Consider the following 22,280-nt stretch of genomic DNA (forward strand, 5'->3'; position numbering starts at 1 on the left):
AAAATACAGTTGGTTGAGAAACAGAAGGACCACTCACCCCTTTTACTACCCTAGAGACACCCAAGAAAGCCTTCCTGCAGCTTGTCTGAGCTCGGTAATCTTTAGCCAGAGCTCTTGTCTGGGTTTCCAAAAAACATCATTGTTTCAGAAGCACAAATTGATATTGATGATCTCAGTATTACAATGCTTTTACAGAAACAGAACCCTTAATATCCATTTTTTATATATGTGTATATATATATATATATATATAAATCAGCCCATTAGCGTTAACAGGAAAGCATCTTGAAAGCATATCAAACCCAGGACATCTCTGTTAACTGGCTAAACGCTGGACCCGTGAGTGGACCAAAGCCTCACTACAGGAGCTGTCCCATGTCTCAGGGGTTGACCGAGTGGTTGAAAAACAAGACTGTGATTAGATTAAATAATTAAAAGATTTTCATTTAACAAGACAAACAGAACACAGGCAGTAAAGGCATAACATCTAGCACACAGCATGTATGTTTATACACTTCAATTAGTTAAATATAGCAGTGCATTCTTTGACTATGGAGAACGTTTCCAAATCGTACTTCTAAAACTGTTTTTCTATTTGTCCCCCTTTTAAGAAACGAAATGGTGTAACCACAATTTTGGCAAACTTAAAATCTTTTAAACTTGCAAATATAATGAAATAAACCATAAATATACACAAAACATACTTTATACGAGGCAATAATAATAATCATAATAAATAGTTTTTAAGTTAACAATAAGTTAAAACTACAAGCTTAAAGTCGCCCAAATAATACAAGTTTGTTGGCGCTATTTTGAATTTTTTCTGTTTAAATTATTTTATGTTGCAACAAAAGCTACCACAGACTTTTACAAACACAATTGAACACAGTTTGATTGAAATAAAAAAATCTAACTAAGTCTAAAATCTGCATACACTGTAAAAACTGCAACTAATTAAATAATGGAAGAAAAATAATAAACTGTACCCAATCAATGCAACCAAACATAATCTTTGACCCATGTGTGTTCTCTATGGCAACATCAACAACACAAATACGCTAATTTAACAAGTGAGTCTTGATATGTAAATGAAATCAATAAATTACAGGAAAAAAAAATGATATTTGAAATTGACATGGGCTAAAACTGATGATATATTAGACAGTATTCCTTTCAAGGTCGTTGAGATTTGCTCTATTAAGTCAGCCAGATATGCAGTTTTGTTTGAGCTTGCATGGTCAGAGCACAAATTAGGGGCTGAGGAAGTGATTATGGAATTTTTTGTAGATCAGAGCTCTCATTTTTATTTTTTTTGATCGTAATGAGTCTGTTGATTTTTTTTTTTAATGTTTTCGTCTGAACTTTTTGCTCCTTTCACTATTCCGCAAACCTTTTCAGTGTGACGTTTAATTTCTTTTTTAAAAAATATATATCATTTGTTCTCAGTCAATATAAAAACAAAGCACATTGCACTTACTGTTCCATAGGAAAGTTTTTTTGTCTTTTTAAATGATTATTGTTGTTGCTCAAGCAGTGTAGTACTGTTTCCTGCCATGGTCCTTCGCTCTACATTAGGTGTAGGTCTTTGTATAGACTGTGTATGAAAGGTTGTTGTCGGGCTGTGGGTTTGGTTTGTGGGTTGACTGTACTACATCGGACATGGCTGGGTAAACGACTCCAGCTGCAGTTCAACATGGCCTGTTATCACGGTTGTTCCTAACGTCTATCACTGGTCTTATCAAGTGCTCAGTCCTGTACTCTGCTATCTCTTGCAAATTGCTCGACCCAAAAATAGCTAGATGATTCCTTTTTATGCGGTCAGCTCTGGGCAACCCAGCGACAATCATTCAGAGTATTTCGGGGGATGAAACAGTATGAGTCAGATTATAAGATGCCAGGGTCAGTATTCCAGCAGTGCAATGTTAATGGTCTTGAAGGATTTAATTGGTCACAAGACAAAGCAGATGATATAAATGTTGGGGGAAAATACATTATATGGATGCATCCGATTTGTTTTCCTCAATATAGGTGAATTCATTCATCATCGAATGTTTGATATGCCTTTGTATTTTGATCATTATTCGGCGTCTGCATGGAATGTGTGCAAATAATGTGAATGCTTGCAGCTGTTTTGATGTTAGCATTTGGTTTAGTGGTTTAAGGATTTACAAATGCAAACTGATATGCGCAACTTAGATATTCAAAAAGTAATGACAACTGAAATCGTAGAGGGTCCTTAAATAGTCAATAAATAACATAGATTTGTACAGCAATTACTCAGGGAATTATATAGTTAGTCTTAATTATCCTTCTTGGTACTGACTTGCAAAGCAATTCTTTGGCAAAAATCAAATCTATATAATCATAAAGAATCATGCTCAATGTCCATTATTAATTGGTGAAAGTGTTTTGAGTCTGCCTTTTTTACTTTTTCTTTCTTGTTTTTTTACTTGCAAGCAGCTATTATGAGTTTTTCAGCTGAGCAATGAGCTGGTCTCACTGCGGCTTTGTCTGGGATTCTCAAGTCAAAGAACTTCACTTCACTGCACCATCATTGAAGCAACACTGTACACAACTTCAGGACAAGAGATGTGAGTGTGTCTAAGCACTCAAAGGTATAGATGTGTCTGTCAGGTTTACACCCCCAACTGTTTGATTTGTACTTTTTTTCCTTTTTTTTTTATACATCAAATTTGTTTTTGTTAAGTTTGTCGTTTGATATGGTTGAATGGTTAGGTTTGTATGAGATACAATGTTCCTTCGCCCCCTCCCTAAATCCCCACCCATACACCGCATGCTTGTTCCCCCTTGCTCTGCAAAGATCAGAGGGTTTAAAATAAAGCCATGCGATGTCCCAATTTTTCCAAGCTTAAGAATCTGTAAAAATTCAGCACAAGGTCTTGTTCTTTTGTATGTATAAAAATAGATTTATCTCTAATGTAATCCTTTCAAAGAGATCGTCCTCTTTGGCTAACACAGCTTCATTTAGAAAAGCAAAAGCAAAATGTCTTGAATATAGTTGACCTTATTCAATCTATTATCATGTGCAGATGTCTTGATATTAAAAGACATTAGCTCTCCCCATGGTAAATCTTAAGTCTGGTCTGTAACAGACATTTCAACGAGACAGGTTGGCCTTAATGTTTCATCAGGGTGCCATAAATAATTTTCATGCAATTGGGTTGGGGATATTTTGAGAAATGCTATTTTTGTGATAGTGCCAAACAGATCTGAAGCAAATAAATAAATACCTTCCTGTTGTAAACAGAAGTATAATTATGACACTTATTATTTGCAGGCTTGATGTTGTACAGTCATCTTTTGATAGGGCAGGAGTTCAAAGTTTCTGGGAAGCTCTTAAGAGAACAGAGGGGTTTAAAATTAAAACTGAAGAGCATTTAGAAAAGCTGGAGGAACTGGTAACCTTTCTCCTCAAAGGATCAATGATAATTTTAACATTTCCAGATAGCATTGCTCACACACTCTGACTCTTAAGTCAGTTTTAAATGTTCAGGAACTGCAGTCCTCTTAATCTGCTCTATGCATGTTGTTTCCGTAGAGCCCATGTATTCCGCTGATATGCAAAACTTTGACCTCATTTACTCAGGGAGCTTCTATCTGTGCACTAGACTGAAGAATAATACCGGTGCTCTTGAATTTTTGCTCATCTGTGTTACTTCTCTGCAGACCCCCGTAGACCATTGTTTAATTGTATGGCATTTTTTTTCTTTCCCGAGTTACTTTTCGCAGCTTCTTGGATCATAATCATATAGTAATTAAATCACCCTGCTTCTATTTATCTACACAAATCTACTGAAGACATAACCTCTCTTAAGCACAGCGACATTCAGTATCAAAGCTCGGCAGCTAGAATAATATAATTTGGTTGTCCTTTTCACATCTCGATCACTTGACACCAAGGTCAGTTAAAGGGATCTCACACCAAATCATGGCCGACGAAGCCATGCGAAGTAAAATGGCCTGTGGATAATGTAGAATACAGGTGCAATATAAAAGAAGTGATGCAAAAAGAGGAAAAACACCGGTATTTTCCTTTGACGTGAATGGGTTTTCCCCCTCACATTCGTTGCTCTCTTGCCCTCAAGAGAATTACCAATGAACACTGTCACCATGTGAGCGCTGCCACTCTGCTCTAGCTTCACAGACAGTCTGCTTGTGTTGATTAGAAAAAATACAATAACTTTTTTTTGTTGTAGTTGTAGTTGTCGTGGACTAAATGTGTGTATCTGCTAGTTACTGAACTGTGTTTCTGTGATACATAAGTGACGATTGTGTTGTTTGGTGTGAGACTGTGAGGGAAAGAGTGATGGCCTTCGGACTACTCTTTTCTGTGACCAGTATTCCTATTCATTGGTTAACCGAAATTGTATTGGGTCTGAGCTAACGAGCTCACATAGGGTAGAGTAACTGCCTTTACGCTAGGCACCACCTAATGCAGGTCAGGAAACAGTAGTCAAAGTTTCTAGAAAATGCTTACATACTCGGCTATTATAACCACCTTAAATATTGAATATATAGTTATATTTTAATAGACGTATATAAGAGAACACTGTTTTTAATTTCATTTTCTTTGATCTAAAAAAATCGCTGATTCAAAATGCCCAAGTGTAAAAAAGTGACTACATCCTCTCCAGCAAGATAGTGGGAGAGATGGTGGGGTAAGAGTTTGGGTAAATTGCACATATTCGTTCATTTAAATTTTTTTGATCGTTTTGTTCATCAGTTGTCGTTATTTGCCTGAATTCAATCAAAGCACTCAGTACACATTCTCTGTCACATTCGTTAGACTGTCTCCTAAATAGATAGCTCTTGCCCCTACCCAACAAACCAGCTACGTACCCCTTCTAATTCAATCCAGGCAAATATAGGGAAGGACTAGTATGTTGTGTAAAGAGAAAAGAAAAACTCCACTAGTGTGTTTTGTTTGAAACTCTGACGCGTGTATGCTTGAGTATGGATATGTTTGCTTATGTGTGCATGTATGTGTGTACGTGTTCATCTGCATGTGTGTGTTTGTAATAATATATTATGAATTTGTGTGAGAATGTGTCAGAGAGAGACTCAGTCCAGGCCCATGTAGAGTGATGACGCAGGGAGCTCGGGTTGCTCTCCCTGCAGGTCGAAGGAGCTGGCGCCAGCAGCCTCTCTCTCTCAGGCCTTGTGCTGCTTGCTGGTCTTGAAGGAAACCTGCAGCACGCGGTCACCCAGGCGGTAGCCGTTAAGGCTAGCGATGGCCATGGCGGCTTCATCGTAATTGGTCATGGTGACAAAGCCAAAGCCCTTACATTTGTTGGTGGTGAAGTCACGGATGACCTTGACATTGGTGACGGCGCCGAAAGGCCCAAAGAGCTGCCACAGGACGCTCTCGTCCGCCTCGGGGGACAGATTGTAGACGAAGATGCACCAGCCGGCTCCGGTCGGACCGGTCAGGTTGACCCCGGCGAGGCTGGTCATGCTGTCGATGGTGATGGGCGAGAATCTGGGGAAGAGAGTAGGAGAGCTACCATGGGTGTCATTCTGAAGTTCCACACGACATTCAGTGCTCTATACTGTGTCTTATGGACATTTATCTGCGAGAAATGATAAAAAAAAACTTGTAGTCGGGTATCAGGGGACCCCATCACCATCCCCTCTGCTGTACAGTAAATATGTGGGCACCCCCAGTGGCTCCAAACTACCTTTTTGTTTTCATACAAAATGACACTGTGTGCACTGAGACACAAACGCCCACACAATCTGCATATTTTCTCATTTCATTTTCTCTGCTGACCAAAGCCTCTGGAAGAATTAAACACATGAATCACAATGTTCAACAGAAATCACAGTATTGAACAAAACACAGAAACCTAGAGAGGGATGAAAAGCAAATTGGAATCAAATCATACAAAAACTTGGAGCAAACAGAGGAGACGCAAACGGAATCTGGTATGTCCATGCTGGTGAAAAAAAGGGGACATTAAAGCAACTGAAACTGACAATGTTAGTTCATAAATAAATACATACATAACTTATTTCTATTGATTAAAACAAACGAACAAAAAGGTTAAACAAAGCCATGCCAGAATACCCTGCTGTTAGAAGGCTGGATCTTTGCTTATTGCAATTACAGGTAGTGTTTTGTTGTCTGGGCTGCTTCTGTGACATGGATAAATGGGCGGTGGGCTTTAATAATCATGGCCTTTATATCTAATTTCGAGAGGAAGTCAGCAGGTGGTATTCCGGGCACTTTGTTTGAGGTTTTATTTTGGCATGGATGCTTTTGAAAGTACACCTTTGGCATTTACCTCTTGACTCCGTAGCTGGCGTTTAGTAAATTGTCGAGTCTGCAACGCAAGAGGGAGAATGAAGGGGATGCAGAAGTTAGTTATGAGATCTACAAGGAAGGGGGGCTGTCAGTTAACATGTAGCTCCTTCACCAGCTGGCCTCCAGAGGGCATCCTTCACTGCACCGCAGTCCCAAACCATCCAACCACAAACTGATGGCTTGTCAAATAGTCCTGTGAATATGTGCCTCAGCTGGACTTTTTTTTTTTTTTTTTGTTAAAAGTGAGTTGAGTCGTTTAAGCTCAGAAATAGTTTCCCCTTGAGTGATTCAAATGTAAGAAAAAATAAATCCAGTGTCCGAGGCCATTTCACATCCACTGAGTAAAAGTACATTTTTTTGTGAGGCTCCATTAAATTATTTCCCACTGGAAGCCCTCGACTTTCAGAGCTTTTAAACCTTTATCAATAATTACGCATGTAGATGTGGCCAAACTTTGGCAATTTCAATAATTAGGATGCCTATAAAGCCTATGAAATATCGGCAACACTTAATGTTCAGTATAATTGTTCTTAAACCAGTAATTATTTAGCTTTATTTTTGTGTTGTACTTGATAAAATCCAGTCTCTTACATTGGTTTTGAGCTGTTATTTGGATCAGGTCCCTTTCCAAGTGAAGGGATCACGCTGCAGTTTAAAAGAAAGTCAGAGAAAAAGAGTGAGAAGGAGGGACAATGCAATATTGCCATTTCCTTCTTTACCATAAAGTGATAATATTGATAAAAGGAACAATTTAAGTGTTAATAGTGACTGAGAATATTTAGTTTTTTTCCTTTTCCATTGCCTTTCCATTGTAGAATCGGCCCACATTTGCTGCTTTTGGGTTGTGTGACTTCTTCTGGTGATTTCTTCTTGAACGTAGTCTTTGAGGAATATTTACTCTTAGCTATTCTCTGGTGTAGTTGATGCTTGATAATTGTCAAAAAACCTTTCAGAGACTTGACTTTGACTATTGACTCAGTAATGATGTTGTACTAAAACACTGCAATGTTGACACACTTAACACTTGACATTTAAAAATCTGTTGGGTATTGAGTTTGCTTAAGCAAAACGACAGAGCAGGATGACCCATGACTTGATCTTGACACATGGACTATCTTCATGGACTATCTGTTGGTTAGTGATGGACACGCTGATGTTGGTAAAGCTTCAGTACCTGAAACGCTGAGTCTGGTGGTGCAGGGGTCCCGTGTAGCGGCGTGCAGCAGTCTGGTACAGCTGAGTCAGTAAGGCCTGGCCTGTCTTCTGGCTGGGGTTGTTGGCGAACTTGACAGTGATGGGCTCGGCGGCACCCAAAGGCTTCTGTCCGTTCAGACCTTTGATGGCCTCCTCCGCTTCATTTCGCTTGTCAAACCGGATGAAGCCCACTCCTCGTGATATGCCTGCTCCGAATAAGAAAACAGACCAATGTCACTATCTTGGCATCAATTTACGTGGTCGTCTGACTGGGATTACAGATACTGTTCTTCCAGATAAACTTGTCCTTGTCAGTGTCGACATGAGATGTGAGATAAGGCTATACCTGTGACTTGGTCCACTAGGATGCGGGATGTGATGATGCGACCATATTGGGAGAACAGCTGCTCCATGTCTTTCTGGCTCATGGTCTTGGGGAGCCCGCTCACATAAAGGTTGGCATCACGAATAGAAGCCGAGCTTGGCCGGGCATATGATACCTACAACACCCAAATAAAATGAATACGTTTATTTTTTTTTATCAATACACCGCCAGAAATCACATTTTAGGAGAAACACAGACTTTAAGTGGAGGAACATGTGGCCGAGGCTGAGTTCCCAAATTGTGCCCAGCAGTTCTTCACTGCAGACCCAGCTCACTTTGCTTTTCTATCGATGGACTTAATCAGTGCCTTCAAGCTCACACTAACTCACTATGAGACATTCAGAAACAACTGTGACCAGTACCCAAACTGCTACCCATCATCAGCTAACAAACCCATAGTGTCAACTTTGTTTTGCACTGAGAAACATCAGCTTTAGTCGATATATTTGCCTGAATTCACCAGTGACTTAATTAGTGCACAGCCATTTTTGGTGCGTCTGTGTTTATATCCCCTCATGGTCTACTTTTGGTCTACTTTCAGAACGTTTTAGATCTTGTACTGCCGAGGAAAATCTGATTGATTTTTGTTGAAAGCCGTACGCACGCTGCTCTTGCTGTTGGTGTTTATGGGAGCGTGTGAACACATGTGTGGTAGATAATCCAGTTCGGTGCATTGTTGGGGAGCGCCGCTGTGTTTGTGTGTGATGGAGAGACAGAGTGAGTGTTGTCTGAGATAGGCTGAGCTGCCCTCCCTGTCCTGCCTCCTTCCTTTGTTTCTATCCTCTAGAGGGGTGGGGTGTGGAGGGGGGAGCAGCTCCACTGGCAGAGAGCAAACAATGTAAGTGCATCACAAGACTTGCAGGATGCTTGACAACTTCTAAACACACAACTCACACTATTGAGTTGTGTTTGTGTGCGTATACATCGCCGTTATGAATACAAATGTCCAAGGCTTGTTCGACTTTTTAAAATTTTTTTAGAAATAGTCGTAGCATTAAAATGAAGTTGCGCATTGACACAAAGGAAGCACATAACACACAGCACGTATATTGTCTTTCAAATGAGTACAGGTGTTCTGATTTCATCCATCAGTACTAAGCACCAGTGTAATTGTGTACACAGACAGACAGTATGAGCAGGAGGGTTGTGTGGTGCAGTGATTAGGGTGTTCTGGACGAGTCAGGGGGGAGTTGCTGTGTTCAGGGAGCAGAGGCTGCCCTATAATTAACCCTCTCCCTGTCGCTCCCACAGTACAGATGGTGCCTGAAGCCCATATGGCCTCTAATCCTGTCATTGGCATTCTGCTCTCCGAGCTACCCCCTACCCCTCTACTGTTGCCCCCTCTCTCTTAGTCTCACCCCCCTCTCTATTGAAGCAAAAGATAAAAGTATGGTGTTGACAACAATTTCTAAATCTGAGAACAATGATTAAAAAAGTTAATCACAGACCCAGCGATCCATGTGTAGATGCATGGAATAATTCATGTATGTCATAACATAAAATTAACAATAAATTGTAATTATTGGCGTGGTAATTTTATCTAAGTGGCTGTTCCAGAGTGAAAGTAATTTGTCTTATATTTAAAAGCTTAATTCAAACTTTATTTACAAAACTAAATGTGTATTTATTCTTTCAACAAAAAGGGACCAGATTCAGTAGTGAAGGTTTCCTGCTCCCAGCTCATTGTTTGATCAGTCATAAGTCAGAATTAACGCCTCTTTTCATGAACAGCTGCCAGAGCTTTCACCTGCTCTGCTTTCTCTGAGATTTGATTTTTTTCTTTCTCCATCCTGCCGTTTATCTCCATCTTTGATCTACTTTGATCAGGTTGGGGAGGGGGGGTGGGAGGAAGTAGCGTTTAATGGTATGCCCCCCTTTTTTCCCCTCATCTGATTTTGGGACAAAGAAGCCCCCTAATTAGCCTAGATTGGAGGCAGATGGGGTAACCTGGACTGACCCTTGTGCACCGCAGTCAGGCTTCCTAATTACATTTCCATCACAATAACCTCTGCATGCTGTCCGCCCCTTGCTTTCTGACCTCCACTCTCTCCTTCTCTTTTCAACCTTCCTCTCACTTCCTTTGTTCTACCCACTGCTCCCTTCTGCTTCCACCTCCCCGTTTTCCTCCCCTCCCTCTGTCACGTCTGTCACCAACCCCCCCTCCCCTCTCTTCCACCCCCCACCCCCATTTTTTTGAACAAAATCTCCACTTCCTTTCTTTTGTCCAGCATGCCACCGAAAATCAAAAAATGAAATGTGAATATCACAGAAGATCGAGTTCTGCTCACCTTGATTGTTTTAGTCTGTAGTTTGAGGCCATTGAGCGTGTTGATGGCCTTGTCTGCATCATTTGGATCCACGTAGTTTACAAAACCGTATCCCAAACTCTGACCTGGAGACAAAGAGAGACGCACAGCGATGTCAAAACGTTTTCCAAAAACCCAGATGAAGTGCAAACGTCGTCTTCGGGGCGTGGACTCGCTGTCGTCCTACCTGTTATCTTGTCTCTGACTAGCTTGCAGGACTCGATCTCTCCGATGCTACCGAACAAACTTTTGAACTCTTCCTGAGTCATGTTCTGAGGCAGATAGTTGACGATCAGGTTGGTTTTGCTGTCGTCCGTGGAGCCGTTGGTGCTGATGACTGGACCGTTTGGCAGACTGGTTCCGCTTGGACCGTTGGACACCTGGGTTTCCATGGTGCTGATTATCTGCTGAGGAAGAGCGGAAGTTAGATTCATAATTTCGTTGCAAGCGCACAAAAAGGACACAAGCGAAATGAAATGGCTTCATATGAATATACGTATCTGCCATGTGCCATCTAATACACACAATTGCGAGCTACGCCCCGCACAGACTGTGTCCACTTTGTCACTGTCAGAAGGGAAAGGTCAGGAATCAGCATTGCTAAACCAGAGATGGATATGAGGTCTGATTTATCATCTTCCCCTCCCCCTCCTCCTTTCCATTCACCCCATTTTTCCTGCTCTCTCGCTCCCTGCCTCTGGTCCTGCAGATGTCACAGTCCCTTTTTCCTTACTCCTCCCCTCCCCCCACTCTCTTCCAGGGTCAAACACCATTACATCATTACACAGGGATGGATAATAGTGATGGTGGTATGCGAGGTTGGCGAGAGGCTCTCGGGGAGAGAAGGGGGGGTGGGGGGCAGGGTAGAGGAGGCAAGGGGCTGAGATGACGGACAAAGGGGAGAGTGACATTGTTGAATGGGTTTAGTGCCACAGTAAATGAGGAATAACACGGTCAGCTGGTAAAATAAGCCAGGATTACACCTTTGTTCCTGGGTATCTTTTAAGGTTTTCTTTGTGGTCAGCTGACTTTTTTATTTTTGTAAGTAGAGTAAGGGTGTGGGTTAGTGCACGCTGTTTAGTGTTTGTGTCTCCTCTCCTGTGCTGTGTTGCTCTGGAGTGTACACCGTGTTGCTTGATTTGATCCACAGGGGATTCTCAAGGAACATCTGTGTGGTCAGAAACAAAAACTTCCTGCTCCACTTTCCCTCTGCTCACACTCACAGCACCTAGTTCTTTGTCTCTGGATCCTGGAAAGATCTTGGCAAATTTAGGTTTTTGAGATAAATTAAAGTTAAACTAGTCGTGGAGTTATTGCATTGTGTGACACTGGCGCTGTAGAGCTGCTCCTATTTGTCATCTTAGGATCACAAACTTGCAACAGTTTTGGGCGATGCACCTGAACACTACTACCTACTTTCATCTTCAAACATCTGATTTACTCTTTGATTTATTATACTTGTCCTGAACTATAACAGTATATGTTCAGTGCATGTTTGACTGAGCTGTAAAGTGTCTAGATAATCAGTTTTAAATGTGCACAGATGGGGCTAAAATGTAAATAACTGTGTGAAATTGTGAGTTTGAGCTGGTGCAGGTGTCTAAGTGGTGGGTGTTATGTATGTCAATAGGAGTAAATGAGTCTTCTTTAAACTCTTGGGGTCTTTCGGTGTAGTCCAGAGCAACAAAGGGACTTAATGAATGTTCAGAATCATATTCAGGGGAAGTCCTGGTGTCTTGATGAGAAATATCAAGTGTCAGTGAAGCACATCAGCATTATTTATGAAATAGATGTTAACCTGGCAATTAGCTCCTGGAGCTTTTTAGGATCTGTTCTCTGATAATGGACGAACTGATTTATTTTAATGGCTGAAGAGAGCTGAACATTTGAATCTTTATTGCTGAGGATGACTGCAAGAGGTGAGCACTTTGTCTCAGGATATGAATTTCACACAGTGTTGAAATGTGGGCTCTCACATCTCTCTCTAAAAAAAAAAAAAAACGTATTGTAAATATATTATGCCATGTTTCATTGTTACAGCTAAATTAATGCCTTCAATCATATTTCTAGGTCTATGTGCCGTTTTTTATTTGTTCTCTCCAAAGAGTGTGCGTCTAACCTGCTTTTTCCCCCTCGTCTCTGCAACCCGCTGTCTTCCTCTGAGCCTCACCTCGACACAGGTTGCCCAGGTAACAGCCCCTCAAAGACTGCATTGTTTCTAATGGCTGAATGGCTTTCTTACTTTCAGCTCGCTCTGTGTTTGTGTTTGCGTCTGTGCCTTTGAGGAGCAGATATACAGGTCAGACATTTTTTCCTCCATGTTTTTTTTAAAATATATATTATATTATCACGCAGCTTTGCCGAAGCAGGAAACATCAGTAAGATGAATTGATTATGACGACGAGGGCAAAAGAGTAAAAGACAGCCTAAAAATAAAATACTTCAAACACACGTCTCCACACGCAGAAGGAGGAGGAGGGTGTTGCCACATGAAGAGTTTGATGAAAGGCTAAAATGCCAGATGAGTGTAAGTTGTGTGCTCTTTAGAAATGATGATATGAGTAACACGTGTTGACAGATAAAGGTGGAACCGAGCCTTTATGTTACATTTATTGTAATATTAACCCAGTGCAGTCGCGTTTGACGTGATGCGTCTGACTATAAGAAATATGAGCAAGTGAATGTGTCCCAAATATGACAAAAGCATTTTGAAGGAAAGGAAAAAACACACACACACACACACACACACACACACACACACAAACACACACATACACACACATATTAGGGCCAACGGAAATAACCCTCAGCATGGCAGAACACACATCCCCAGTGAACAGTGTGAAGTTATATAATTCACAGAACCACTGAGTAAGGGCTGGACACTGAGAGTGGCTGACACAAGCAGCAACCAAGACTTTTTTTCCTTTTTTTTTTTTTTTAACGGAATTGGAGAGAAACAGCACACTCTGAAGTTATCCCAAACAAAGAGGCCGTAAACGTCATATTTTATATTTTTTTCACATTAACAGCAGAAAAAAATAAATAAAAAAATCGAATAGTCTTGAGTTTTGTTGGCAGTAACCTAATTAAAAGAGACAATAATTCATTGTGATGCTGTGATGAAGGCCTACAGTAGCATGAATAATCACAATATACCCAATATAGATCTGCTCCAGTTATATAGCCCAGACATTTTCATCCACTGGAGACAATTGAAGTGTTAGGTCCAGGGTGTGATGAATATGCATATACATATCAATGTACCCAAACATATGTCAAATAGGGATGAAAACATAAAGGAATATGCTTTGAACAGTTTGAGTTGTTTGGGTGGCACCATGAGCCCCACACTGCTTTTTCTTTTTTCTATTTTGGGGGTTCTGTGAGATATCCCTTAATATTTAATGCACTGCATCAGCATCGCCTACACATGGTCCCAGACTTGCACGCAAACAAGAGCCCTGCCTCCCCCCACCCCCCACTGCCAAACACATGAACCCAGACTTGCACGCAAACAAGAGCCCTGCCTCCACTCGCCAAGCACATGAACCACCTACACTGTTAGCTACACTATTAAATTACAAAACGCAGGAGCATTACATGACTAAAACGTAAATGCAGCCTCTGTTCTCTGCCTTCTGATGCTCAGGAACAGCTTTCACTGTCCGTCTCTGCTGTTTGTCACAGTCCAGAGCGGAAAATACATTTTAACGTTAGTGCAATAAGAGAAAAGGATGTGGAGGTGACCATCAGGAGGGAGGATTTACTGTTTGTCCCTTATTGTAGAAGTAAATGTGTTTTTGCTATATCACTCCTCTTTGTGTGCTAAAACTAAACATCAAAGTACACTTACATATATATATATTTCTTGAATTAAAAAATAAAGACAAGGATTCCTCTTTTCATTTTTTGATAAATAACCTTGTCTCTGGTCCACATTATAAAGCATTATATAAAGATTTTTTTTCTTCTTTTTTCTGGAAGGCATGAATCAAAACTGAACGCTAGGCTGAAGTGTAAATGAGCCTTCTAAATAACACAGATTACAGGATTATCCCAAACAAAGGGCATTAGCCACACTCTCTGCAGCTTAAGGGATCATGGTGGCAGCTGTAAAACAACAGGACGACAGGAGTCACAGCTCATGTCAGCCATGCACCGAGCCTCCCTCCCTTCCTCCATCCCTCATCCCTCCCTATTCTCCGCTCCGCAGACTAGAAATAAAAAGATTTCCAAAAAGATTCCGGGCCTTTGAATTATAGGGGGCTGCTTTGATAAGATTGGAGCAGACAACGTCAAAAGGCTCGGGGAGACAAATCTGTCTTGCGAGTCCTTGTAGCATGCGGGGCGCTCTCCAGCGTGCTGAAAAAGGGAGTGGCTTTCGGACGGTCTCATTTGAGGCCACACAGGCCCGAGAATACGAAGCAAACAGCAACCGACCGCTTTTATTTTCTACATATCAGCATTTTAAACACATTTAAACCGAGTTATTACGAGAAAACTTGCATTTAAGGTTGTTTTTATAAGATGCGTATGCACAACAGAATCCCTCGATTTCTCTTTCTCTCTTATTTAGAGCTGTTTTTTTTATTTTTTTTTTAAAGGCAGGACTTGTGAGCTCTGCAGGCATTCATGAGCCGGAGCGCCTTTTTGCTGAATAAACGTATTGAAACGACCAAACAAAAGAGCCACCCGTTCCTCCTCTTCTCCCTCGCAGAGGCTATGGCAGCACTATGAATATTAATGTAAACAGTGGCGCTTTGTGTTGTGGCCAGGGGCTGCAGGACTCTCCGGGAACAATGGCTGTTACAGTTGCCAGCACCAAGTCAAAAAGGGAAAAAAAAAAGCCATGATAGGTCAAATTAGAAAATAAATAAATAAACGATAGTAGATATTTATCTGTTGGTGTGAATGACTTGTATTCACGGGTAGTTGTAATTCAAAAAAACAGGGTAAAAGCAGGCGGTGTTCAGGCCCCCCCCAAAAAACTGCATTATTATGAATACAAATATTGAAAATGTTGTTTTTCAATCTGTTTTATGTACTTCCTGATCAATATTCGTTCACTAAAAAGATTATTATGAGGAAAAATGGTGGCCCTAGAAATTGATTGTGCTGTCTCAGAGATGGAAGGAGCTCCCTCTCTGGCCCTTCAGGCTTTATATTTGTTGCTGATAATTACATGAAGTCGAGGGCAACAGGAGGCAAATCACCTCTTACATAATTGCATTGAACGTCTCATGTAAGTTTTTCCACAGGTCACGTCTTAACTCTGCAGATACAAACGTCTTTGCTGTGTTTATTCTCATTTAAAACATTTTTTTAAATAAGATTTAATACGGTTTTAATTCTAGTCTTATGAGGTCCATGTAGTTTTTTTTTTCCAGTTGACATCAAACACCTGTTTATGGTGTTTTTTCTTTCTTTCTTTCTTTCTTTTTTTTACAGTGATGGCCTCGGCTGTCCTTGTCCTTGAATTGTGTAAGTGCCTCAGAAAGGTTATCTGACTCAACGCTTTTTTATTTGCTTGGCACTGCGGTACAGGCATGGAGGGACTGCGGACCATGTGGAGGGAGAGCTATACAGCCTCTGTCGGCGTGACACCGTCTAAGGCCTGGAAGGGACAATAGGTACAGTATATATACAGCAGTGAGAGAGAGGAAGAGAATGAGCCTGCAAGTGGAAACGTGTCAAGTGGATAGTTGGAGCCTCACAGATGATGCAACAACATGCTGTCCACATCCATTTCCCACTTATTATTATTTTTATTTAATTTATTGTTATTTCTCTCGTGTTTCAGATTCGCTGAGGGGAGGTGGTAAAAGTTAATCATCATGGCTTCATATTTCATATTTCAACCCCTCACATCCTGTTCTTTCTCTGGGTTAAATTATTCATGTTGAGTTCATACTATAATTAGTCGTAGACTGCAGACTAAACACCACATCACGTGTAGATATCATTATGATTTAAAATCAGCATAATAAAATAGTGTAGTGATTTTTTTCTTTTCTTTTTTTATTTAGGAGGGTGGCTATTTCACGTCATCAAGCAGATTTTTTTGTATACATCATCATGCGCGCGCTGCTTCCCGGTTTAGGCTGTTATTCACATCGTAGCTTCATGTCGTTTAATGTAAATGTGTGTGTTTTTAATTGGCCGGCCTGTGTGAACTACCTGCTGGGAGCCGCACACACACACACACACAGGCGCATACACACACATACACACTGACGCTCCGAGGCCTTTTGCTTTGGTTTGGTTCTCCGGTCCAGCAGAGACACGCCCAATCCGGCCGTCTGCGCACACACACACACACACACACACACACACACACACACACACACACACACACACACACACACACACACACACACACACACACACACACGTACACGCAGCGGAGCTACTTTATCACCGCTCACATCTCCTTCTCTATCCGACAGGCGCAGCGCGAGCATGGCCATCTTGTACGTAGCCTATGCGATGCTACTTAGGAGGAGGAGGAGGAGGAGGAGGAGGAGAAGAAAATGCGCTTTAAAATGGAGATGTCCAAATGCGCGTCCTTCTCCTTCTTCCTCTGAGGTTTCCAGCCCATTTACTCGGTTGCATCGCAACGAGAAACCCTGAGGAATTTTTTGGACTTTGTCTGATTCAATGCAAACCAATGGATGCGTAATCCCCTCTCCTCCCCTCCTCTCCTCCTCTCCCTCTTCCTCCCCCCCTCCCTTACCCATCCCATCCCACCCCCCCCCCCTCTCTCGGAGTGACTCGACCCTTTTTTTTCCCTGTGCCTTGCTAGATGGGCCCTCAGCCTCCCAGGCATCGTGTTTTGTCTCAGAAACTCGTCTCCAGCATCCTTGTGCTGCACCAGGCAAAGAAAGCAAGTCTCTCCCCCCCCACCCTCCTTCCTCATCCTCCTCATCCTCCTCCTTCCTCCTCTCCTCCCTACTCCCCACCACACACACACACACACACACTGAGCCCATCGCCTCTCCATCACTGTAATCCTGCGGAATTTCCTAAACCTTAACTCCTGCAATCATTAAGGCGATATATTCACAGCTGCTGCGACACCGAGGCGGTCGGAGAGAGGGGCTGCGGCGCTGAAACGTAAAGCCCGTGCTGTCTAAAATGGCAGGATAAAGACTTTATCCATGGCTGAGGATGACTGCAGGCTGGAGCGCAGCCGGCATGGCGCATCACTCAGTATGAGATTACTAATTGCCACTATCGATCGTTAATCTTATCATAATAATATGGCACTGCTGCATATTGGACAGGAGGATCTCAGGACTGCTAATCCCCAACGCTTGCCTGTGTGTTTCGGCATGTGGGCTCAGCCGCCGGAGCTCTGCTTTAAAAAAAATAAATGCTAATAATCTCCCAACTCTTATGTGAAATAAATCTGTGTACGGCTCCATCACATGTGTAGGCTACATGTAGTTAAACAGCACATCCAACACAAAGGACTGACACACCATGTAAGCATGCTGCTGCTGCTACAACATCCCCTCCACAAGATAAGAAGAAAAGAAATAGAGTAATACGTACAGTAACCATTCTTGACGTACAATGAAAGAAATCTAGGTCCTTGTTTTTGCACTGGTCTTGAAGCTGGAGGCTGAGTCTCTTAATGTGCTCTTCGGCCTTTTTCTGTGATATGGCCCTTTACGTTCTCTCAGGAGTCCAAATTAAAAGAAAAAAAAAGAAAAAAAGGAAAAAAATACAATCTTCGCCAGGGGATCTCAGCCCTCCGAGATTGTAGTCGTCCTCTATAGGATGAAAATGAGGAGTAAAGGGGTTTTCTACTGGATGATGATGAGGGAGAGCGCGTTCTCTCTCCGTGTGGCGTGGGCGACGGTTCAGAAAAAAAGAGAAGCAGTGATCCTCAGCAGGGTGTGTCCAGGGGAGGAGGGTGTTCTGGTTTTTCTGCTGTGTTTTTGTGTGTGTGTGTAATTCCCTGCTCCTCTCGCAGTGTCCTTCTGTGCCTCTGCTGCAATGTTCTTCTTTTATGCGTCCTCCTGGCTGGCAGAGCGCGCTGCTGATTGGCTAATTGTGCAGGGAGGGTACTACATGGCAGCCATTGCAATGCGCTCCTCTCCCATTATCCCCTTCAGGAGAGATCACCAAGAGCCCCCACCTCCCCCACCCCACACACACACTCACACACACCCCTTCCCTTTTCCATCCCTGCCCTTCCATCTCTCCACTCCCTCCTTCTCGCTGCCCTTCCTTTCTTCCTGCCCCCCTCTTCACACACACACACACACACACACACACACACACACACACACACATGCAGAGCGGAGTGAATAGGGCTCCACCTGCACTTTCAGAACAGATGGGTGCAGCAGAAGACAGCGGACTTGTCTCTCTCTCTTTCTCTCTTTCTCTCATTCCCCACACTTTGCACTCACTTCTCTCTCCCCTTTTTTTTTTTTCCCTTTTCTCTCTCATTCTCCATTTAGGCCCCCCGTTTTGAAACCACAGCAAACAACTTCACTCCCTCCAGCCTTTTGTCTTTGAGAATAAAAAGCCATTCCAAGTGTGGAATCGGCAGACTTTTCTCTGAGTCCACACAACGTAATCACAGAATTGCAATAATGGAGGAGTGGTGGTGGTGGGGGAGAAAAAAAAAAAAGAAGACACAAAATATGCAATAATTGGGTGTGAACTGTGTGCTAGAAACAAAGGAGTAAATCCATAATAAGACCAAAGGAGCGGGTGATTTCTGGACTCTCTCGTATGCAAGGCAGATGGCTAGCTATAGGGTCAGGTGCAGACATGAGAATAACAAAGTAGATGCCCCCCTGAATTAATTCATGTCCATTCAGTGAAAAGTTGCAGTTGTAGCTTTCGCTGAATGTCGTCTTTTCCTTGTTTTTTTCTTGTTTTTTTTATGAACAGAGCAGCAGCAGCAGCAGCAGCGGCGGCAGCCAGTAGTCAGCAGTGTGTTGTTTTGTCTCACTTTTTATGACATCCCAGGACCCAGTGTATCCTCTTCCTGAGGAGTTCTCATCCCTCTCTGCCCACCTCCTGCTGCTGCCTCCTGTGTGCCTAGCTGTGTGGTGAGTGCTCACTGAGACATGCTGTTTGGGCTCATCTATAATGCATCCCCTGCCCCGGGACATCATGTGTGACAAATGACCTATTTCTGTGCAGACCCCCATAGGGCCTTGACCTGAGGGGAGGGGGGGGGGCTGGAGGAGGTAGAGAGGTGGAGTTGGGGTGGGGGGGGTGCGATGGGCGTGCGTGCAAGTGTGCGTAAATCAGTGTATGTTTGTTTATTTGCGTATGTTTGTCTGGGGCTGCCGAAAGGAGGGAAGGAAGGAAGAGGTGGTGAAGTGTTTTTGTTTGTTTATTTATTTATTTATTTAGCTCTGTATAGGATGAAAGCCTCATGTCTGTGTGTTTTTCATCTGTTGAAGAGTGGACAAGTGGTGCTGATGCTAGTCCTCCTCCTCTCCCCGCAACAAACAAATCAGCTGCTCCGCTCCCCCCCGACTGACCTTGACGAGTCCTCAGATGTCTCGGGCGGGCTGGAAGGAGTGATGGTGCGAGGGAGGAAAGTGTTTGCATTATTGACACCGAGCACTTGCCTTTTTGAAGGATGTTGGCCTATAATCAGATGAAGACACAGCACAGGACACCGAAGTAACCAATTTCCTCGTCCTGTGTGTCTGTGTGTTGGTGTCTTATTGTTTCTCCCACCGGCCAATCACTCCTGTAAAACCCCCTCGTCTCCTTTTCTGTCATTGTCCTGCAGTTCTTTTCTAGTCAGAATCTGAACATGGGCCCTGTCTGATATTTTACATAATTGCCTTACATAAGTAGCGAGCTCAACTCGGAGCTTGGATGATATTAGTAGAGATGAATATTGCATGAGGAAAGCACTCGTTAAGCGTTAATAAGAGGATAGAGATGGAGCCCCACTGTCAGTCTGTCTTAACCCCGCCCCCACCGTTCTGTCAAGCGGTGACTCAACTGAGCTTGGATGCGTTGGAGCCTTTGAGTCAGTTTGTTAGAGAGGGAGGAATAGTGTGTCCGTGTGCAATGCATGCGTACATGTGTGTTTGAGTGTATGTGTGTGTGTGTGCGCCGCTGCTGTGTTTGGATGTCTGAGAAGAGACGGTGAGATTCGGTCATTAGGTGCTTGTGTTTTTTCCGTCTTTGTTTGCCGGATAAAAGCGGCTCTTGTAACACAAAGGCACCCAGGTCCGTCAACTGACTGCAGCCCCACTCACAGTTCACACTTAATGTGAATAAATGGGCTTAATTGTGGCCCCTCATTAGAGCCCTGGTTAGTAGCACGGCAGCTGAATCCTCCCTGTGTGTAAGAGGGCATTTGAAGCGCCAATTGTACATTACTGAATCAAAAGGATCAAGCATTGGTTTTGCTTAAAAGCCTTTTTGTTATTCTACTGATTATTTTCTTATTGTCAAAGGTTCCTCCACTAGTGGTGATTAGGAGTCTTGTTGCAGTGGCCCTTTTCTTTTCGCCGTATCGTGGAATGCTCCTTGGTGCCAGAGGGCATCGAACCCACAGAGGAAACGCACTACCTGTACACTTCCACTACAAGACACGGTAGAAATGCATAGGTTCAACACGGCCCCTCTTGGTTTTAATTGTACAATTTTATCTATAAAGCATTTCCATAAAATCCATATGCCAGTAGGGTGTGAATTTCTAATTTATTATGTATTTGAACTCGGGCTAGTGCGAGCTATAATGATACAAAACCTCGTAAATTGCAAAACCCCTTTAGGTCTGAATTCCTTAGCCTCATCTCCATTATTCTCGTAGTCTCACATCAAAATGAATGCCTGTTGCCATTGCCCTGCGGTAAGTTAGTGGCCTGTGAGTGTGTGAGGGAGAGAGGGGGTAGAGAGAGAGAGAGAGACGGAGAGTGAGAGAGTGACACTATGACAGTGTATCTGGGGGATGGGGAGGATGAATCAGCCTCAGGTCTGGTTAATTCAGTGGTCTCTCTCTCTCTCTCTCTCTCTCTGTCTCTGTCTCTGTCTCTCTCTCTCTGCACTGGGCCTGGCTCTCGGCGGTTCAGGGTTTTGTGGCAGCAGCAGTGAAGCAGTTATTGCTTTCAGGAAGAGATCCAAAATTAAATTAGCCTCTTTTTAAAAGGACATTTGTTGATAATGGCAACTGGCCTAATTCAACCCCCTTTATGTACAATTTTGGCAATTTTCTTGTGGTCTCCCTCATGGGCTCACTCTTGCACTTTCTCTCCGTCTCTCTCCTCTCTCTTTCTCTCTATATCTTTCTCTCCCTCTGTCTGCCTGGATGTGTTGTCTCAGGGCTATTATTAGAGTAGACAGGCTGGTGGGAGGAAGTCTCTGAAGTAGACGCTCTTGTCATCTTTTTATTTATGGATTATATTTTGCTTTCCGTGTGCCTGTTTAATTCTTTGTGTACGTTAACGTGTCTTTTTTTTTTGTGTTCGTTTTGTTTGTATGTATTCGTCGCAGAACGGGATGTTTAAACTTTCAGGCAGGAGCGCTCCACATTTTTATTATTTAAAATAAAGGTAAACACACCACGCGCGTGCTGAGTCGTATTAATACGTTGTGTTAACGATAAGATTATCTCTGCCACATCGTGTGGCTCTGAGGTGCGGTGACGTGGGACTATAGCCTCCTTTTCAGAGACCATGTTTTACTTAAAACCTTTTTAAATATAAAGCCGCGGTTATTAATCTTTCATTTTGTCCTGTCTGAGTTGGTATCTAGGGAGAGACCTTAAATACACAAAAGCTCTTAGACATTCTCTTTGTTTTTCCTCTCGCTCCTTTTTCCTGCCGCTCTCTTTCTATCTGACATGAAAAAAACACACAAGTGAAGTGACAGACACAAAACGAACACATGAGGTGCAAGTGTGCTTGTTCCTGTTAAGCTGAGCTGTTTTTAGCTTCACGATTCGAACTCCGCTCGACTTTTAATGAACAACAAATAATGTAAAAACACATTTCCTGCCCGAGCCTGAAACGCTCCTATTGTACTGTCATGTACAGTGGAACGTCCCTTATTAACCGGGCAGAGGGAAAGTGGA

General features: G+C 42.7%; 1 protein-coding gene across 20 annotated transcripts; it reads right to left on the reverse strand.

Annotated features, from left to right (window-relative positions):
• Nucleotides 1–243: 243 nt before the first annotated feature.
• Nucleotides 244–18,223, reverse strand: elavl3 (ELAV like neuron-specific RNA binding protein 3). 20 transcript variants are annotated; one of them, XM_085783744.1, is made up of 8 exons: nucleotides 17,768–18,202; nucleotides 10,398–10,614; nucleotides 10,193–10,296; nucleotides 7,866–8,019; nucleotides 7,500–7,725; nucleotides 6,917–6,970; nucleotides 6,306–6,344; nucleotides 244–5,500 (listed from the first exon to the last, which is right to left on the reverse strand). In XM_085783744.1, the coding sequence occupies exons 1-8, from the start codon at nucleotides 17,774–17,776 to the stop codon at nucleotides 5,173–5,175; spliced, it is 1,131 nt and encodes a 376-aa protein (XP_085639870.1). In that variant the 5' UTR covers nucleotides 17,777–18,202; the 3' UTR covers nucleotides 244–5,172. The 20 variants fall into 20 exon arrangements, with proteins under 20 accessions (XP_085639870.1, XP_085639866.1, XP_085639869.1 ...); XM_085783740.1 differs by having other exon boundaries at nucleotides 244–5,521; XM_085783743.1 differs by having other exon boundaries at nucleotides 7,500–7,728.
• Between the last annotated feature and the right edge of the window lie 4,057 nt (nucleotides 18,224–22,280).

Source organism: Trachurus japonicus, chromosome 8 (genome assembly GCF_045865225.1).
Source record: "Trachurus japonicus isolate A0001 chromosome 8, Traja_1.0".
Classification (NCBI taxonomy): domain Eukaryota; kingdom Metazoa; phylum Chordata; class Actinopteri; order Carangiformes; family Carangidae; genus Trachurus; species Trachurus japonicus.